This window comes from Cherax quadricarinatus, chromosome 59 (genome assembly GCF_038502225.1).
Source record: "Cherax quadricarinatus isolate ZL_2023a chromosome 59, ASM3850222v1, whole genome shotgun sequence".
Lineage (NCBI taxonomy): Eukaryota > Metazoa > Arthropoda > Malacostraca > Decapoda > Parastacidae > Cherax > Cherax quadricarinatus.
The window spans coordinates 15,456,331-15,473,830 of NC_091350.1; the positions used below are offsets into that span (position 1 = coordinate 15,456,331).

At 40.7% G+C, this 17,500-nt stretch overlaps 1 protein-coding gene across 7 annotated transcripts in view; it reads left to right on the forward strand.

Moving 5' to 3' along the window:
* The window catches only part of kri (uracil phosphoribosyltransferase krishah), a 145,524-nt gene that overhangs the window by 69,152 nt on the left and 58,872 nt on the right, over nt 1-17,500 (forward strand). For all 7 annotated transcript variants that reach the window (XM_070097773.1, XM_070097774.1, XM_070097772.1 and 4 more), the window contains one exon: nt 7,476-7,642. In XM_070097773.1, the coding sequence (XP_069953874.1) occupies nt 7,517-7,642 (126 nt within the window). In that variant the 5' untranslated portion in view covers nt 7,476-7,516. The remainder of the gene's footprint in view (nt 1-7,475; nt 7,643-17,500) is intronic.

The window sequence follows — 17,500 nt, forward strand, 5'->3', positions numbered from 1 at the left end:
TGGACATGATTGGAGAAAGAGACTACATTGTAGGTACAATTCAGTCCGGAGAACATAAAGTAGTCATTGGAGTGATGTATAACCCACCACAGAACTGCAGGAGGCCAAGAGAGGAGTACGAAGAAAACAACAGGGTGATGGTGGACACACTGGCTGAGGTGGCAAGAAGAGCTCACTCGAGCAGAGCAAAGTTACTGGTAATGGGCAATTTCAACCACAGGGAGATCGACTGGGAAAACCTGGAGCCACATGGGGGTCCCGAAACATGGAGAGCCAAGATGATGGATGTGGTACTTGAAAACCTCATGCATCAACATGTCAGGGACACAACCAGAGAGAGAGGGGAGGATGAGCCAGCAAGACTGGATCTTGTGTTCACCCTGAGCAGTTCAGACATTGAAGACATCACTTACGAGAGGCCCCTTGGAGCTAGCGATCACGTGGTTCCGAGTTTTGATTATATAGTAGAGTTACAAGTGGAGAAGGTAACAGGAATTGAAGGGGACAGGCCAAACTATAAAAGGGGGGACTACACAGGTATGAGAAACTTCCTGCAGGAGGTTCAGTGGGACAGAGAAATGGTAGGAAAATCAGTAAACAAGATGATGGAATATGTGGCAACAAAGTGCAAGGAGGCAGAGGAAAGTTTTGTTCCCAAGGGAAACAGAAATAATAGGAAGACCAAAACGAGTCCTTGGTTTACCCGAAGGTGTAGGGCGGCAAAAACTAAGTGCAACAGAGAATGGAAAAGGTACAGGAGGCATAGGACCCAGGAAAACAAGGAGATTAGTAGAAGAGCCAGAAACGAGTATGCACAGATAAGGAGGGAGGCCCAGCGACAGTATGAAAACGACATAGCATCGAAAGTCAAATCTGACCCAAAACTGCTGTATAGCCACATTAGGAGGAAGACAACAGTCAAGGACCAGGTGATAAGGCTGAGGAAAGAAGGTGGAGAACTCACAAGAAATGATCAAGAGGTATGTGAGGAGCTCAACACGAGATTTAAGGAAGTATTTACAGTAGAGACAGGAAGGACTCTGGGGGGACAGACCAGATGGGGACACCAGCAAGGAATACACCAAGTGTTGGACAACATACATACAGATGAGGAGGAGGTGAAGAAACTGCTAAGGGACATCGATACCTCAAAGGCAGTGGGACCGGACATCTCCCCGTGGGTCCTTAGAGAGGGAGCAGATATGTTGTGCGTGCCACTTACCACAATCTTCAACACGTCCCTGGAAACTGGGCAACTACCTGAGGTATGGAAGACGGCAAATGTAGTTCCCATTTTTAAAAAAGGAGACAGAAAAGAGGCACTAAACTATAGACCTGTGTCATTGACGTGTATAGTATGCAAAATTATGGAGAAGATTATCAGGAGGAGAGTGGTGGAGCACCTGGAACTGAACAAGAGTATAAATGCCAACCAGCACGGATTCACGGAAGGCAAATCCTGTGTCACAAACCTTCTGGAGTTTTATGATAAAATAACAGAAGTAAGACACGAGAGAGAGGGGTGGGTTGATTGCATCTTCTTGGACTGCAAGAAGGCCTTTGACACAGTTCCTCACAAGAGATTAGTGCAGAAGCTAGAGCATCAGGCGCATATAACAGGAAGGGCACTGCAATGGATCAGAGAATACCTGACAGGGAGGCAACAACGAGTCATGGTACGTAATGATGTATCACAGTGGGCACCTGTGACGAGCGGGGTCCCACAGGGGTCGGTCCTAGGACCAGTGCTATTTTTGGTATATGTGAACGACATGATGGAAGGGTTACACTCAGAAGTGTCCCTGTTTGCAGATGATGTGAAGTTAATGAGGAGAATTAAATCTGATGAGGACCAGGCAGGACTTCAAAGAGACCTGGACAGACTGGACACCTGGTCCAGCAAATGGCTTCTCGAATTTAATCCTGCCAAATGCAAAGTCGTGAAGATAAGGGAAGGGCACAGAAGACCACAGACAGAGTATAGGCTAGGTGGCCAAAGACTGCAAACCTCACTCAAGGAGAAAGATCTTGGGGTGAGTATAACACCGAGCATGTCTCCGGAAGCACACATCAATCAGATAACTTCTGCAGCATATGGGCGCCTGGCAAACCTGAGAACAGCATTCCGATACCTTAGTAGGGAATCGTTCAAGACACTGTACACCGTGTATGTCAGGCCCATACTGGAGTATGCAGCACCTGTTTGGAACCCGCACTTGATAAAGCACGTCAAGAAACTAGAGAAAGTACAAAGGTTTGCGACAAGGTTAGTTCCAGAGCTAAGGGGAATGTCCTATGAAGAAAGATTAAGGGAAATCGGCCTGACGACACTGGAGGACAGGAGGGTCAGGGGAGACATGATAACGACATATAAAATACTGCGTGGAATAGATAAGGTGGACAAAGACAGGATGTTCCAGGGAGGGGACACAGAAACAAGAGGCCACAATTGGAAGTTGAAGACACAAATGAGTCAGAGAGATATTAGGAAGTATTTCTTCAGTCACAGAGTTGTAAGGCAGTGGAATAGCCTAGAAAATGACGTAGTGGAGGCAGGAACCATACACAGTTTTAAGACGAGGTTTGATAAAGCTCATGGAGCAGGGAGAGAGAGGGCCCAGTAGCAACCGGTGAAGAGGCGGGGCCAGGAGCTAAGACTCGACCCCTGCAACCACAAATAGGTGAGTACACACACACACACACACACACACACACACACACACACACACACACACATACACACACACACACACACACACACATACACACACACACATACACACACACACATACACACACACACACACACACACACACACACACACACACACACACACACACACACACACACACACTGTAAGTACGTGCCGGTCAAGCCCCAGGAGGTTGGGGGTCAGGTCACAAGAAGTTGTGGGCAGCAAAGGACCACTGAGACTACATTACAACGCACAAGCCACCTACCTTTCAGTACATAATAAACCCACACATAATTCCACACAAAATTACACACACACACACACACACACACACATATCCAGACTCACACATACACTCCCCCCCCCCCCTCACCACCGACATCTCACTTCTTCCCCTGATCCCTCCCCTCCCTCGTTCACCCTCCCCACCCCTCCCCCGATCTCTCCCCCTACCCACCCCTCCCCACTCCTCTCCCACATAGCCACAGTTCCTCCACTACCTCCCCCCCCACACTCTGACATACACACTATTAACCCAACATACAGAACTAATAGGTTTCCCACTCTGAGGCAATCAGGATAAAACAAAAATGGGTTGTCAGAGAGCAACAAGAAACACCAAGGGACAGGAGGAGGAAGCTGCAAAGGAAGATTGGGCAGCAGAGCTCATAAAAAGAGATCATGAATGGGAAAAGAAACTAGAACTTAGCATGAGAATGGAAGAGAGGATAGATATGGAAAGCAGGAAGTGGGAGGTGCATGTCAAAGCAGCAGAGGCTAGGATACAGAGTTTAGAAGAGGAACTGAAAAATCTGAAACAGCCTAAAGAACTAAAGAACATTTTGGGATTGACAACAGAGACTGCTACCTCAGCCACAAATAAGGGGACTGTAGGGAAAGAAGGGGTACAACTGCATGGGGAAGCTCTATCAGAGGAGACTGTAGTAAATGAAAGAGGTAAGCTTTATGTGGAGGCCCTAACAGACAACAACAACAGAGCCCAAGGAAAGCCGAGAAGGGAAAATGACAGGCCACTGAGCCCAAGTACATTAGCCAGTGAAACTGAAGAAAGGAAAGCTGCAGTGCAGGAAACCAAATTAAATGAGGGGATACACAGGGATACGCAGTGGGAGAATGAAAGGGTGAGGTCAGTCTTTGTGTATGGGCTCCAGGAAGTTGAAGGGGAAACATATGAAGCAAGAAAACAAGGGGAAAAAAAGCAATTGAAAGCATCATGAAAGCAATAGGAGAAGACGACATGACCCAGCTGGAAAATTTTCGGAGAATAGGGGGGTTTGTAAAAAAAAGAACCCGGCATTATGTTTACATTATGATGGATGTTTTCTTTCTCCTATCATCCTTTCTCCATCTTACGACAGTGGAATCATCTGTTTCCTCTCTTGGTTTTTCTGCGATGACCAGTGTTTTAACCCTTAAACGGTCCAAACAGATCGACGTTCAAATTCGTAGTGCTACAAAAGTAGATCTACTTTTTTTTACATATTTTCAAATATAACAAAAAAAAATGTAGATAAGTTTTTTTACACGTTTTCACATGTAAAAAAAAAAAAAAAAGATTACATTTTTTACATACTTTCAGATGTTGAAAAAACGTATATACGTATATGTTAATATAGACTGTGCTACAAACATGGTGTCAGGTGTCTACCATCTTCAATTTCTAGTCGTGTCCACTCGTGTTCTGGCTTCCTCCATACTAGGTGTCAATACTGAATGGCTGGTACAGTGTGCCACGTATTTTTGTCATTCTGGAAAAGATGTAGATTTGCATTAATGTTAGGTGTATTCCCTGATGGTATAATCTGCCATACCATCAGTGATGGGAGGGGCAGGTTCCTCTTTGTTGGCACTTTGAGTGTCCCTTCAGAGTAATGCACTATAATTAACCCTTTGACTGTCGCGGCCTTATATATACGTCTTACGAGGTACCATGTTTGACGTATATATACTCATAAATTCTAGCGCCTTCAAATCAAGCAGGAGAAAGCTGGTAGGCCTACATGTGAGAGAATGGGTCTGTGTGGTCAGTGTGCACCATATAAAAAAATCCTGGAGCACGCAGTGCATAATGAGAAAAAAAAAACTCCGATCTTTTTTTTAATTAAAATGCCGAATTTGTGGTCTATTTTCGTATAGTATTTATGGTTGTATTCTCGTTTTCTTGGTCTCATTTGATAGAATGGAAAATATATTATAGAAATAGCGGTGATTTTGATTGATTTTACTATAAAAAGAACCTAGAAATGGAGCTCAAAGTAGGGGAAATGTTTGATTTTTGCCAATGTTCAAAAGTAAACAAATGATGCCGTTGTCCAATAAATGTCCAACTAGCCATTCTAATATGCAGTCATGAATGAGTTGATGTTATTTATACAATTATTACAGTATTGAAGTAGTCTGCATAATAGTAAGTCTTTTATTTTTTGTTTGAATAAAAATTCAAAATAGAAAGCAAGAGTAATATCAGAGGAGCCTGGAAACGTGACTGATGAACAAAGAAAATGTTATTTTAGAGCCAGGAATGTCTGCATTGTTCATTCTGGACCATATTTTGAAATTGTCATATTTTTTAGTTTTCGTGAAATTGGCCAAATTGCAAATTTCTGACCACATTATTAGGTAGTTGAAATCGGTAAATGGGCAGTTTCTTGTACTCAGTCGATAGAAAAAATGGAGTTCTAAAGAAATAGCTATGAGGTTGGGAGACTGGAACAATGAAATTAGCCGAAAATAGGGCTCAAAGTGGGCGAAATCACCGATTTGTAAACAGTGCCGAGGTCGCTAACTTCGCGAGAGCATAATTCCGTCAGTTTTCCATCAAATTTCTTTTTTTGGTGTCATTACAATCGGGAAAAGATTCTCTATCAGTTCATAAGAAAAAATAATTTTTTTTTTTTAAATTTTGCGACACCAGGAGACACCTCAGGATTGGGGGTTGCGACAGTCAAAGGGTTAAAGATCGTGAATACCATGTGTAAAACAGGTATAGGCTAATCAGGTGCTTGAGGATCAATTATAGGCTAATTGTAGGACATCCCTTGTGCTGTCATCATACAGCTCTCTAAAAAGTAATTTGATATTGTGCTAGTGGCCCTGCACACACTTGTTCATTTCTCTTGCATAGGGGTAGACTAATGAAGAGAGTTATCCCTATGCATTACTTCACTACTGTTTTGTATGTACTTTACAGTGTGGAATTATACACCTCAAAGGCTGTAGAAGCTATACAACATGTGAAGGTTAATGGTTTTCAGATTAGGGATATGTCAGAGTATTGGTATCCGTATCAAGCGAGTTTTGGCCTATTTTGATGGTATCAGTGAATGTCAGTTAATTTTGATGGTATCGGTATCATCCCATCCCTAGTTCTTGTAGATACAAATTCCTTCATTCTTGCATTCAGATGCTCGAACATCCTCACCTCCCATTATTTTTTACTGTTAACATGGATTGGAGCAACATAGATATGATGCCATATGTCCTCTTCACTGCAATTTTTCAAGTGCCAGAAGTTGTAATAAAGTGGCCAAATGTAAGATGTAGGCATGTAAAGCATAGTATTATGTAGCTAGTTCCTTTATTGACCCATGTGCTGAATAACCAGCCTAGTAGCACTTTGTAATTATATGGTTCCTTTCATTTAGTGTCAGACTCAAAAATTTACTCGTGTGTTCACAGGAGCAGCACTAAGGGGGAGAGGCTTGGGGGCTGAAGCTCTCAATGAAAATAATAATAATGTTTCTTTACAAGTCTTCTAGCACTCATTTCCAACCAGATAACCACTCCAAAGACCCCCAGTATAGAAATTCTAATACCACTCATGTTCATTTGTTCTGCAATATCCTTTATTAATTCTCTCAGGGCAAAACTTTAATATGTTCCTTTTGAGACCTAAATCAGTTTGTAATGATTGTAGTGCTAAAATATACTGTAATGAATATACTGAAAAACAAGCATTTTTTTTTTTCCCACATTAATCATTCAGGCTAAGAGCTGCTGTCCTGCCTCAGCTCTCATTTCAAAGCCCAGCCACATCTGAGGTATATTGTCACCCCTCGGGATGTGACTCAAAATAGTCGACTAACACCTCGGTACCTACTTATTACTGGGTGAACAGGGGCAGCAGGTGTTAGGAAATGTGCCTAGTATTTCCACCCATACCAGGATCAAACCATGGACACTCATTATGGGAGCTGAGTGCATGCCAACCTATTTTCACTACAAATCTCGCCTGCCTAAAATCTGTTACATTAAATTTCTTAACCATTGTTAAAGTAATTTACTTAAACTTTGGACTAGATGATTGTAGAGAGAACATGTAATCAGATGACAATTTTTTAGATAATGTATTGCTAAGAGAGAGTTACCATTACAGTCTGGCAGGAAATGAATGACTAGGGGTTAAGGGAAAGGTGTATGGTGAACAATACTTTGTTAAAAAAAAAATTATTATATTGGCAATTATTTATAAATTGTTTGCTGTGCAGTGCCTGCACTCTGAAGGAGGGGTGTTAATGTTGCAGTTTAAAAACTGTAGTGTAAAGCACCCTTCTGGCAAGACAGTGATGGAGTGAATGATGGTGAAAGTTTTTCTTTTTCGGGCCACCCTGCCTTGGTGGGAATCGGCCAGTGTGATAATAAAAATAAAAATAATTAAAAAATTTGGTGTAATGCAGTTTTATAGAATAAATGATAAGTTGTTGATTTATCTTGAATAAACAGTATCATATAAAGCCTTTCTTATCTTCCACAAAACAGATTTTACTGAAGACAGCCACAAGAGTGTTAGGGTTAACATTATGGGTACTATGAGTGAGGTGGTCACATCAAGGCCTCCTGCTTTTGAGAAGAAAACATCTGCCACTCAAATACCACCAACTGACAAGCAAAAACCTAACACCTGTTCTGACCATCACAATGCTCAGGTAATTAAACTATCCCAATTTTAAGTCAAATTTGCATTTTGGGGGAAATTAAGCAAATTAGTAATACTACTTTGAAACAAAAACCCTTAATATTTTGTCATATTTTTGTATTTTTTTTAAAGGATTTTCTTGTAATATAATTAACAATGAAGATGGAGGGTAATCTGGTATCAGTACACTTTTGGAAAGATGGCAATTGAGTGAATGTTCATTGCTTAGTTAATCTTAAGTTAATTTTAAGCCAGCCCGTAATGCTATGCATACAAGTGGCTTTGGCATGCTGCTCTTACCTGTATTTTTTTGTATCTCTGTATGTATACTCAAATTACTAAATAAATATATAAATAAAATAAATGTTTTCTTTGGGTCACCGTGTGTGATGGGAACCAGCCGTTGAGTAATGTATTGTAATAATAATAGATACAGTAAATACCATTTTATAAATTATTATTTGTTGGCATTATACAATAAAGTAAAAATATTAGTGGGTACAGTATAGCACCAAAGCAGAAATAATAATACTTTGGCAGTACTGTTTCCATATACATAATCCTAATAGTAAAAAAAAAAAAAAACTAAAATCAGTGTACAGCATTTACTTGTACTTTACTTGCTGTTTTTAGTATTCTTGGGAAATGTACACGTCCGCCATCACAAATCCAGCATCATTGGGACCTGTAGTGTGCCGGATTATTGAGTTTTGAGTTTGCTGGATTACAGAGTGTTGAGTTAGAATACACTTCATAAAGTTAACCAACTTGACTTGCACAGGAAAGTTCATTGTACATCAGCAAAAATCGAACATTTCTGCTACTTTGAGCTCAGTTTCAAGGTACTTTTTGTCTTGAAACCAATCAAAATCATGTCTATTTCTGTAATATATTTTCCATTCTATCAGATGAGACCAAAAAAACGAGAATACAACCATAAAAACCATATGAAATATACCACTATTTATCTTCCCTTCTTTTTTTTTTTTTTTTACATTTTTGGTGTCTATTAAGAAACATTTTTCCATCATACATTGCCCAAGTTTCAATAAGATAGCCCAACAAACAACTGGGAAAAAAAATTATTTACCAAAAATAACATATGGGAAGCCCAAGCCAGGTACTAGAAATAAGTCACTTAGACTTTTTTGTGTTATCCTAGGTTCTCTACCCATATGCTGCTATGTATGATTATCTATGTAGAGAAAATAGCTTTTTTGTTTGTTTTATGGTGCACTACGAGTGTATATCACAGCCCTGTGCTATACTCAGTTTTCTCTAATATAAGCCCCCAGGACAGGGATAGAAGAGAGGTACTTACATCCCATATCCTCTTCTTACCTCCGTCAAACCACTGAGTATTATGCCAAATATTATTCATTCTGGAGTATTTAACATGTTATTTATATTGTTTGTTATGTCATGTTAGATCAGTTGTGATAGGGACATAAGCCGTAGTGTTGATATTAGCATAATAATAAAGCATATTCCCCTGCATCACAAGACTGAGCTCATGGCAACCGACAGTGGCTTCAAAGCCACCTTATCTTTTATGGACAGTGTACTGTGTATGTGTTTTACACAACGAGAAGCATTTCTTTTATTCATTGGAACCATGGCTAGGGCTAAAAGCAAGCAGGTTATAACAATAAATGGAGAAAAAGAAATTGGAATGACTTGTGCAGCAAGTAGTGCCACCAAACAGTACCAGCAGGTTGGTGTGGTGACCCTGGAAATTTGAAATTATGCTAGCTGAAATTAGTGCCAAATAACTGATGGAACCAGATGTCTAATTACCGGATTTGCGATTGCAAACCTGTACCAGAGCATAGTGGTACCAACACTTTTATATGGGTGTGAGGCATTGACTTTAAACCTTGTAATGAGGAAGAGGCCAGAGCAGTGGAGATGCCATGCTGGGGAGCAAAGTGTTGTTTGAATATTAAACAGAGTATTTGGAGTGTAGACATGAAAAGACAATGTGGGGGTCACCAAGAGTATAATCCACAGGGCTGAGAAGTTGAGGTGATTGGAGTATGTATAGTGGATGGAGAGGGAATGGTTGGAGGGAGGGGGTAAAGGGGTTGAGTTTTAGGGGCTTAACAGGCTTGTGTGAGCATGTTACATAGTAGTGAATGGAGACAAGTGGTTTTTAATGGATGTGCTGTTGAAGTGAAGTGTGAGCAAGGTAACATTTTTTAAAGGATTCAGGGAAATCAAGATGGACTTAGAGTCCTAGAGACTGAAGGGCAGTTTCTGCACTCTAAAAGAGGGTTGGAGATGCTGCAATTAGAGTGATCTAAATTGTGATGTAAGCACACTTCTGGCAAGACTAGGATTGATGGTGAACTTTTCTTCCTTTTCTTTTTTTTTTTTTGCCCTACTTAATTAACTTGGTGGGAGAAGCCTTTGAGATAAAAAATATATATACTGTATAGTTTTATTTGAAATTATAAAATTCTGTAAAAACACTGAAGTAGAGTAGCCCGTATTAATACAGTATAGTATAGCACTGGTTGCAAAGTTAGACAATGACAAAAGCCAATAAGAATAAATACACACCTCTAACAGAGAATCCCTTTAAATCCATTTTTTCCCTAAGATGGCTTTATTAAATGCAGTATGCAGAAATACACAAATACACTTCATTATAAGGCACACAGTCTTGGAGAAAGACAGGCCACATATTAAGTCATGGAAATGCAAGATCAAATACAAGTGAGGTCAGGTATTGGTGAGAGTAGAGGGTGGTGTTATGATGACAAGTTATTATGTTTATGATAAGAATCATGGACAGTGTGGGCAATAGGTTCAGCCAACATGTACATTTCATCATTTTGCTCAGTGGTACTTAGGAGAGGGATCACTGTTGCTTAAAGAATTGTCTAGCTTATTGTTGTGATGTAAGTATTGTGCTTATCCCCATGCCATGATGTGAAAATGAAGGTTACAATGGACTGCACATGCATTGTTGGTTTTATCCCTCCTACAGTGCATATTTATGTTCCTGAAGGTGTGTCTGAAGGTTTTGGCTCATCTTTCTGACATAGAATTTAATCATCCGCTAAACAGTATGCTGTATTCTCCTACACTGCAAGTAGTTCTGGTGGTAAGGACTGCTACATTCATGTTGGCTGTCTGGAGAATTGGGGTGATAATGAGAATCTGCCCAGTGGGGAGAACCAGTAGTCTGCTGATATTGGTATCCTTTTTGGGTGTGCTGTATAGGAGGAAGGTTTTTTGTTTGCAGGATTGGATAGTGTGTGTGTGTGTGTGTGTGTGTGTGTGTGTGTGTGTGTGTGTGTACTCACCTATTTTGTACTCACCTATTTGTGGTTGCAGGGGTCGAGTGTGTGTGTGTGTGTGTGTGTGTGTGTGTGTGTGTTGCAGTGATGAAGAAACATGATAACTACTGTATCTGCTTGGGTTTGAGGTTATAGTGGTAGAAGTAGTGTACTAGGTCATCCTAATTGGTTAGTATTCTGTATACTATGCATTTCACAGCATGCATGCATGCATATATATATATATATATATATATATATATATATATATATATATATATATATTTTTTTTTTTTTTTTCAACAAGTCGGCCGTCTCCCACCGAGGCAGGGTGACCCAAAAAAGAAAGAAAATCCCCAAAAAGAAAATACTTTCATCATCATTCAACACTTTCACCACACTCGCACATTATCACTGTTTTTGCAGAGGTGCTCAGAATACAACAGTTTAGAAGCATATACGTATAAAGATACACAACATATCCCTCCAAACTGCCAATATCCCAAACCCCTCCTTTAAAGTGCAGGCATTGTACTTCCCATTTCCAGGACTCAAGTCCGACTATATGAAAATAACCGGTTTCCCTGAATCCCTTCACTAAATATTACCCTGCTCACACTCCAACAGATCGTCAGGTCCCAAGTACCATCGTCTCCATTCACTCCTATCTAACACGCTCACGCACGCTTGCTGGAAGTCCAAGCCCCTTACCCACAAAACCTCCTTTACCCCCTCTCTCCAACCCTTTCGAGGACGACCCCTACCCCGCCTTCCTTCCCCTATAGATTTATATGCTTTCCATGTCATTCTACTTTGATCCATTCTCTCTAAATGACCAAACCACCTCAACAACCCCTCTTCTGCCCTCTGACTAATACTTTTATTAACTCCACACCTTCTCCTAATTTTCACACTCCGAATTTTCTGCATAATATTTACACCACACATTGCCCTTAAACAGGACATCTCCACTGCCTCCAACCGTCTCCTCGCTGCTGCATTTACCACCCAAGCTTCACACCCATATAAGAGTGTTGGTACTACTATACTTTCATACATTCCCTTCTTTGCCTCCATAGATAACGTTTTTTGACTCCACATATACCTCAACGCACCACTCACCTTTTTTCCCTCATCAATTCTATGATTAACCTCATCCTTCATAAATCCATCCGCCGACACGTCAACTCCCAAGTATCTGAAAACATTCACTTCTTCCATACTCCTCCTCCCCAATTTGATATCCAATTTTTCTTTATCTAAATCATTTGACACCCTCATCACCTTACTCTTTTCTATGTTCACTTTCAACTTTCTACCTTTACACACATTCCCAAACTCATCCACTAACCTTTGCAATTTTTCTTTAGAATCTCCCATAAGCACAGTATCATCAGCAAAAAGTAACTGTGTCAATTCCCATTTTGAATTTGATTCCCCATATATATATATATATATATATATATATATATATATATATATATATATATATATATATATTCTAGGTAGTAGGTTGGTAGACAGCAACCGCCCAGGGAGGTACTACCGTCCTGCCAAGTGAGTGTAAAACGAAAGCCTGTAATTGTTTTACATGATGGTAGGATTGCTGGTGTCCTTTTTTCTGTCTCATGAACATGCAAGATTTCAGGTACGTCTTGTTACTTCTACTTACACTTAGGTCACACTACACATACATGTACAAGCACATATATACACACCCCTCTGGGTTTTCTTCTATTTTCTTTCTAGTTCTTATTCTTGTTTATTTCCTCTTATCTCCATGGGGAAGTGGAACAGAATTCTTCCTCCGTAAGCCATGCGTGTTGTAAGAGGCAACTAAAATGCCGGGAGCAAGGGGCTAGTAACCTCTTCTCCTGTATATATTACTAAATGTAAAAGGAGAAACTTTCGTTTTTCCTTTTGGGCCACCCCGCCTCGGTGGGATACGGCCGGTGTGTTGAAAGAAAGAAGAAAGAAAGATATATATATATATATATATATATATATATATATATATGTCGTGCCGAATAGGCAGAATTTGCGATCTTGGCTTAAATAGCAACGCTCATCTTGCCATATAGGACAAGTGAAAATTTGTGTATGCAATAATTTCGCCAAAATCATTCTGAACCTAACGAAAAAAATATATTTCACTGTGTTTGTTTAGTTTTAAATTACTGTAAACAAATTTAAAATATATTTAGTTGGGTTAGGCTAAAATAAATTGCGCTTGTTATAATAAGGTTAGGTAAGTTTTCTAAGTACCTTTTGATGCAAAATTATAAATTTTTACATTATCATTAATGAAAAAAATATATCTTTAAACGTATAAGAGAAAATTTTAGAAAGGACTTAATTTTAAATGAGTTCTTGCTAAATGACCAGTTTTACATATTCGGCACGACATATATATATATATATATATATATATATATATATATATATTTTTTTTTTATTATCACACCGGCCGATTCCCACCAAGGCAGGGTGGCCCGAAAAAGAAAAACTTTCACCATCATTCACTCCATCACTGTCTTGCCAGAAGGGTGCTTTACACTACAGTTTTTAAACTGCAACATTAACACCCCTCCTTCAGAGTGCAGGCACTGTACTTCCCATCTCCAGGACTCAAGTCCGGCCTGCCGGTTTCCCTGAATCCCTTCATAAATGTTACTTTGCTCACACTCCAACAGCACGTCAAGTATTAAAAACCATTTGTCTCCATTCACTCCTATCAAACACGCTCACGCATGCCTGCTGGAAGTCCAAGCCCCTCGCACACAAAACCTCCTTTACCCCCTCCCTCCAACCCTTCCTAGGCCGACCCCTACCCCGCCTTCCTTCCACTACAGACTGATACACTCTTGAAGTCATTCTATTTCGCTCCATTCTCTCTACATGTCCGAACCACCTCAACAACCCTTCCTCAGCCCTCTGGACAACAGTTTTGGTAATCCCGCACCTCCTCCTAACTTCCAAACTACGAATTCTCTGCATTATATTCACACCACACATTGCCCTCAGACATGACATCTCCACTGCCTCCAGCCTTCTCCTCGCTGCAACATTCATCACCCACGCTTCACACCCATATAAGAGCGTTGGTAAAACTATACTCTCATACATTCCCCTCTTTGCCTCCAAGGACAAAGTTCTTTGTCTCCACAGACTCCTAAGTGCACCACTCACTCTTTTTCCCTCATCAATTCTATGATTCACCTCATCTTTCATAGACCCATCCGCTGACACGTCCACTCCCAAATATCTGAATACGTTCACCTCCTCCATACTCTCTCCCTCCAATCTGATATTCAATCTTTCATCACCTAATCTTTTTGTTATCCTCATAACCTTACTCTTTCCTGTATTCACCTTTAATTTTCTTCTTTTGCACACCCTACCAAATTCATCCACCAATCTCTGCAACTTCTCTTCAGAATCTCCCAAGAGCACAGTGTCATCAGCAAAGAGCAGCTGTGACAACTCCCACTTTGTGTGTGATTCTTTATCTTTTAACTCCACGCCTCTTGCCAAGACCCTCGCATTTACTTCTCTTACAACCCCATCTATAAATATATTAAACAACCACGGTGACATCACACATCCTTGTCTAAGGCCTACTTTTACTGGGAAAAAATTTCCCTCTTTCCTACATACTCTAACTTGAGCCTCACTATCCTCGTAAAAACTCTTCACTGCTTTCAGTAACCTACCTCCTACACCATACACTTGCAACATCTGCCACATTGCCCCCCTATCCACCCTGTCATACGCCTTTTCCAAATCCATAAATGCCACAAAGACCTCTTTAGCCTTATCTAAATACTGTTCACTTATATGTTTCACTGTAAACACCTGGTCCACACACCCCCTACCTTTCCTAAAGCCTCCTTGTTCATCTGCTATCCTATTCTCCGTCTTACTCTTAATTCTTTCAATTATAACTCTACCATACACTTTACCAGGTACACTCAACAGACTTATCCCCCTATAATTTTTGCACTCTCTTTTATCCCCTTTGCCTTTATACAAAGGAACTATGCATGCTCTCTGCCAATCCCTAGGTACCTTACCCTCTTCCATACATTTATTAAATAATTGCACCAACCACTCCAAAACTATATCCCCACCTGCTTTTAACATTTCTATCTTTATCCCATCAATCCCGGCTGCCTTACCCCCTTTCATTTTACCTACTGCCTCACGAACTTCCCCCACACTCACAACTGGCTCTTCCTCACTCCTACAAGATGTTATTCCTCCTTGCCCTATACACGAAATCACAGCTTCCCTATCTTCATCAACATTTAACAATTCCTCAAAATATTCCTTCCATCTTCCCAATACCTCTAACTCTCCATTTAATAACTCTCCTCTCCTATTTTTAACTGACAAATCCATTTGTTCTCTAGGCTTTCTTAACTTGTTAATCTCACTCCAAAACTTTTTCTTATTTTCAACAAAATTTGTTGATAACATCTCACCCACTCTCTCATTTGCTCTCTTTTTACATTGCTTCACCACTCTCTTAACTTCTCTCTTTTTCTCCATATATATATATATATATATATATATATATATATATATATAAATCAATCAATCAATCAATCATTCTCTCTCTCTCTCTCTCATTTTTTTTTACACAGGGTTTGACAAGGTTAAGGATCCCTAGCTTTATCGACAAGCTATTTACAGGTTAAGGATCCCTAGCTTTATTGGCAAGCTAAGAGCTGTTACCTACATCACCTCATTTGAAAGCATTTTTTTTTATTATGAGACATACAAGTAGGGAACAGGATGAAGTTGGAGCCATCTGTGGGCCAGCATTTTCATGTGATCAGCTGACTTTATCTCGTTGACATCATTATGCTGTATGAATGTGTTCCATACTCGAGTCATCCTGGGTATATATGATCTCAGATGGAGTGATGTTCTGGAGAAGGGTACAGCCAGAGTGAAGTTGCTGCTTTCTGCCCATCTTGTGGCATAAAAGCTTGTTTCACGCTGTCCTCGAAGTGGATCCAAGTGTGGTACTTTGACAATATTGGCCTTGTACATAACAGTAAGGCCACCCACATCCCTCCTATGTTGAAAGCTCTGCTGAAGTGACAGATCTATCCAGGATGGGTCCAGGCGAGAGATGAGACGTCTTGCTCTGTTCTCTACTCTGTCAAGCAGTCGCAGATGAGAGAGGGGGGAACAGGCAAACCAAGAAAGTGGAGCATACTCAAAGTGTGAGCGTACTTGTGCCTCGTACAGAATCTTGCAACCCCTACTGTCAAGCAGATGCGAGATACGGCGAAGTGCTGTAAGCTTCCTGGCTGCCTTGTTTGCAAGATTTACAACATGGTTCTTCATGGTTAGTTTGGAGTCAAATTTCACCCCAAGGATATCAACTTCTTCTCCAAGTGCCAACACCCTCCCATTCATCCTTACTACTGCACCAGCATTACCATCATGGTGCCTAGAGACGATCATCATTTGCATTTGCTCAGGTGCAAATGTTACTTACCATCTATTTCCCCAAGCTGATATAGCTCTCAGCTGGTGATTGATGTAGCTTAGAGCAGCTGGCATTTCTTCTCTTGGATAAGTGAATGTCGGTGTACAGTCGTCTGCATATGCATGTGATTCTGGGATGAGATGAAGAAGGTCGTTGAAGTAGACATTCCATAACAATGGTCCTAGTACGCTTCCTTGTGGAACACTTGCCCCAATAGGATGTCTTGCTGATTCCGTTCCATTGAGAACTACACTTAGAGATCTACCATGAAGGTAATCACTGAGGAGACATAACGTAGAGCCTGCAATTCCCAGTGCTTGAAGTTTTGTTAAGAGGCCCTGGTGCCAGCAATGTCCAGTGCTATCACACAGCTGACTTTGGATTCATCCAGTGACTGGTGCCACTTAGTGGAGAGGTTTAACAACAGATCAGCAGCAGAGTAACCTTTCCTGAAGCCATATTGACGATCACAAAGTAGTGAGTGGTAGTCAAAAAACTGTCATTTGTCTTGAGATTATTGTCTCGTGGATCTTACCAGTGATTGACAGGAGTAACACTGGTCTGTAGTTGCTGATTTCTGCTCTGCTCTTCTTTTTGTGAACAGGGACTATATTTGCCTCTTTCCATAGAGAGGGCCATTTACACTGTACTAGGCAGTGCTGAAAGATGCAAGTTAGAAGTGCTGTTAGCTGGTCGGGACATCTCAGCAATCTTGGGCTCAACTTGTCTGGGCCCACAGCCTTTTCTTGGTCAAGCGATTTAAGAAGGAAATGCACCTCCTCCTGCCTTATTGTCACCACTGACAGTTTTGACACAGTTCTTGCAGCTAGCCAAGGAGGGTCCCTTGCTGGATCAGGAACTTGCATTTTGGTAGCAAAGTGTTCAACAAAGAGGTCCGCCTTCTCTTGACTACTAGTAGAGGTGGTCCCATCCTGTCGATTTAGAGGTGGAATGAGTTCATCAGGCAGATGACCTTGTCTGTCCTTGGCCAGGGACCACCAGGTTTTGGAGCCTACCCTACCTGATGCTAGCTTTCTTTTAGTGTCCACCTCCCATTTAGCAATGGCCCACTTTTGAACGT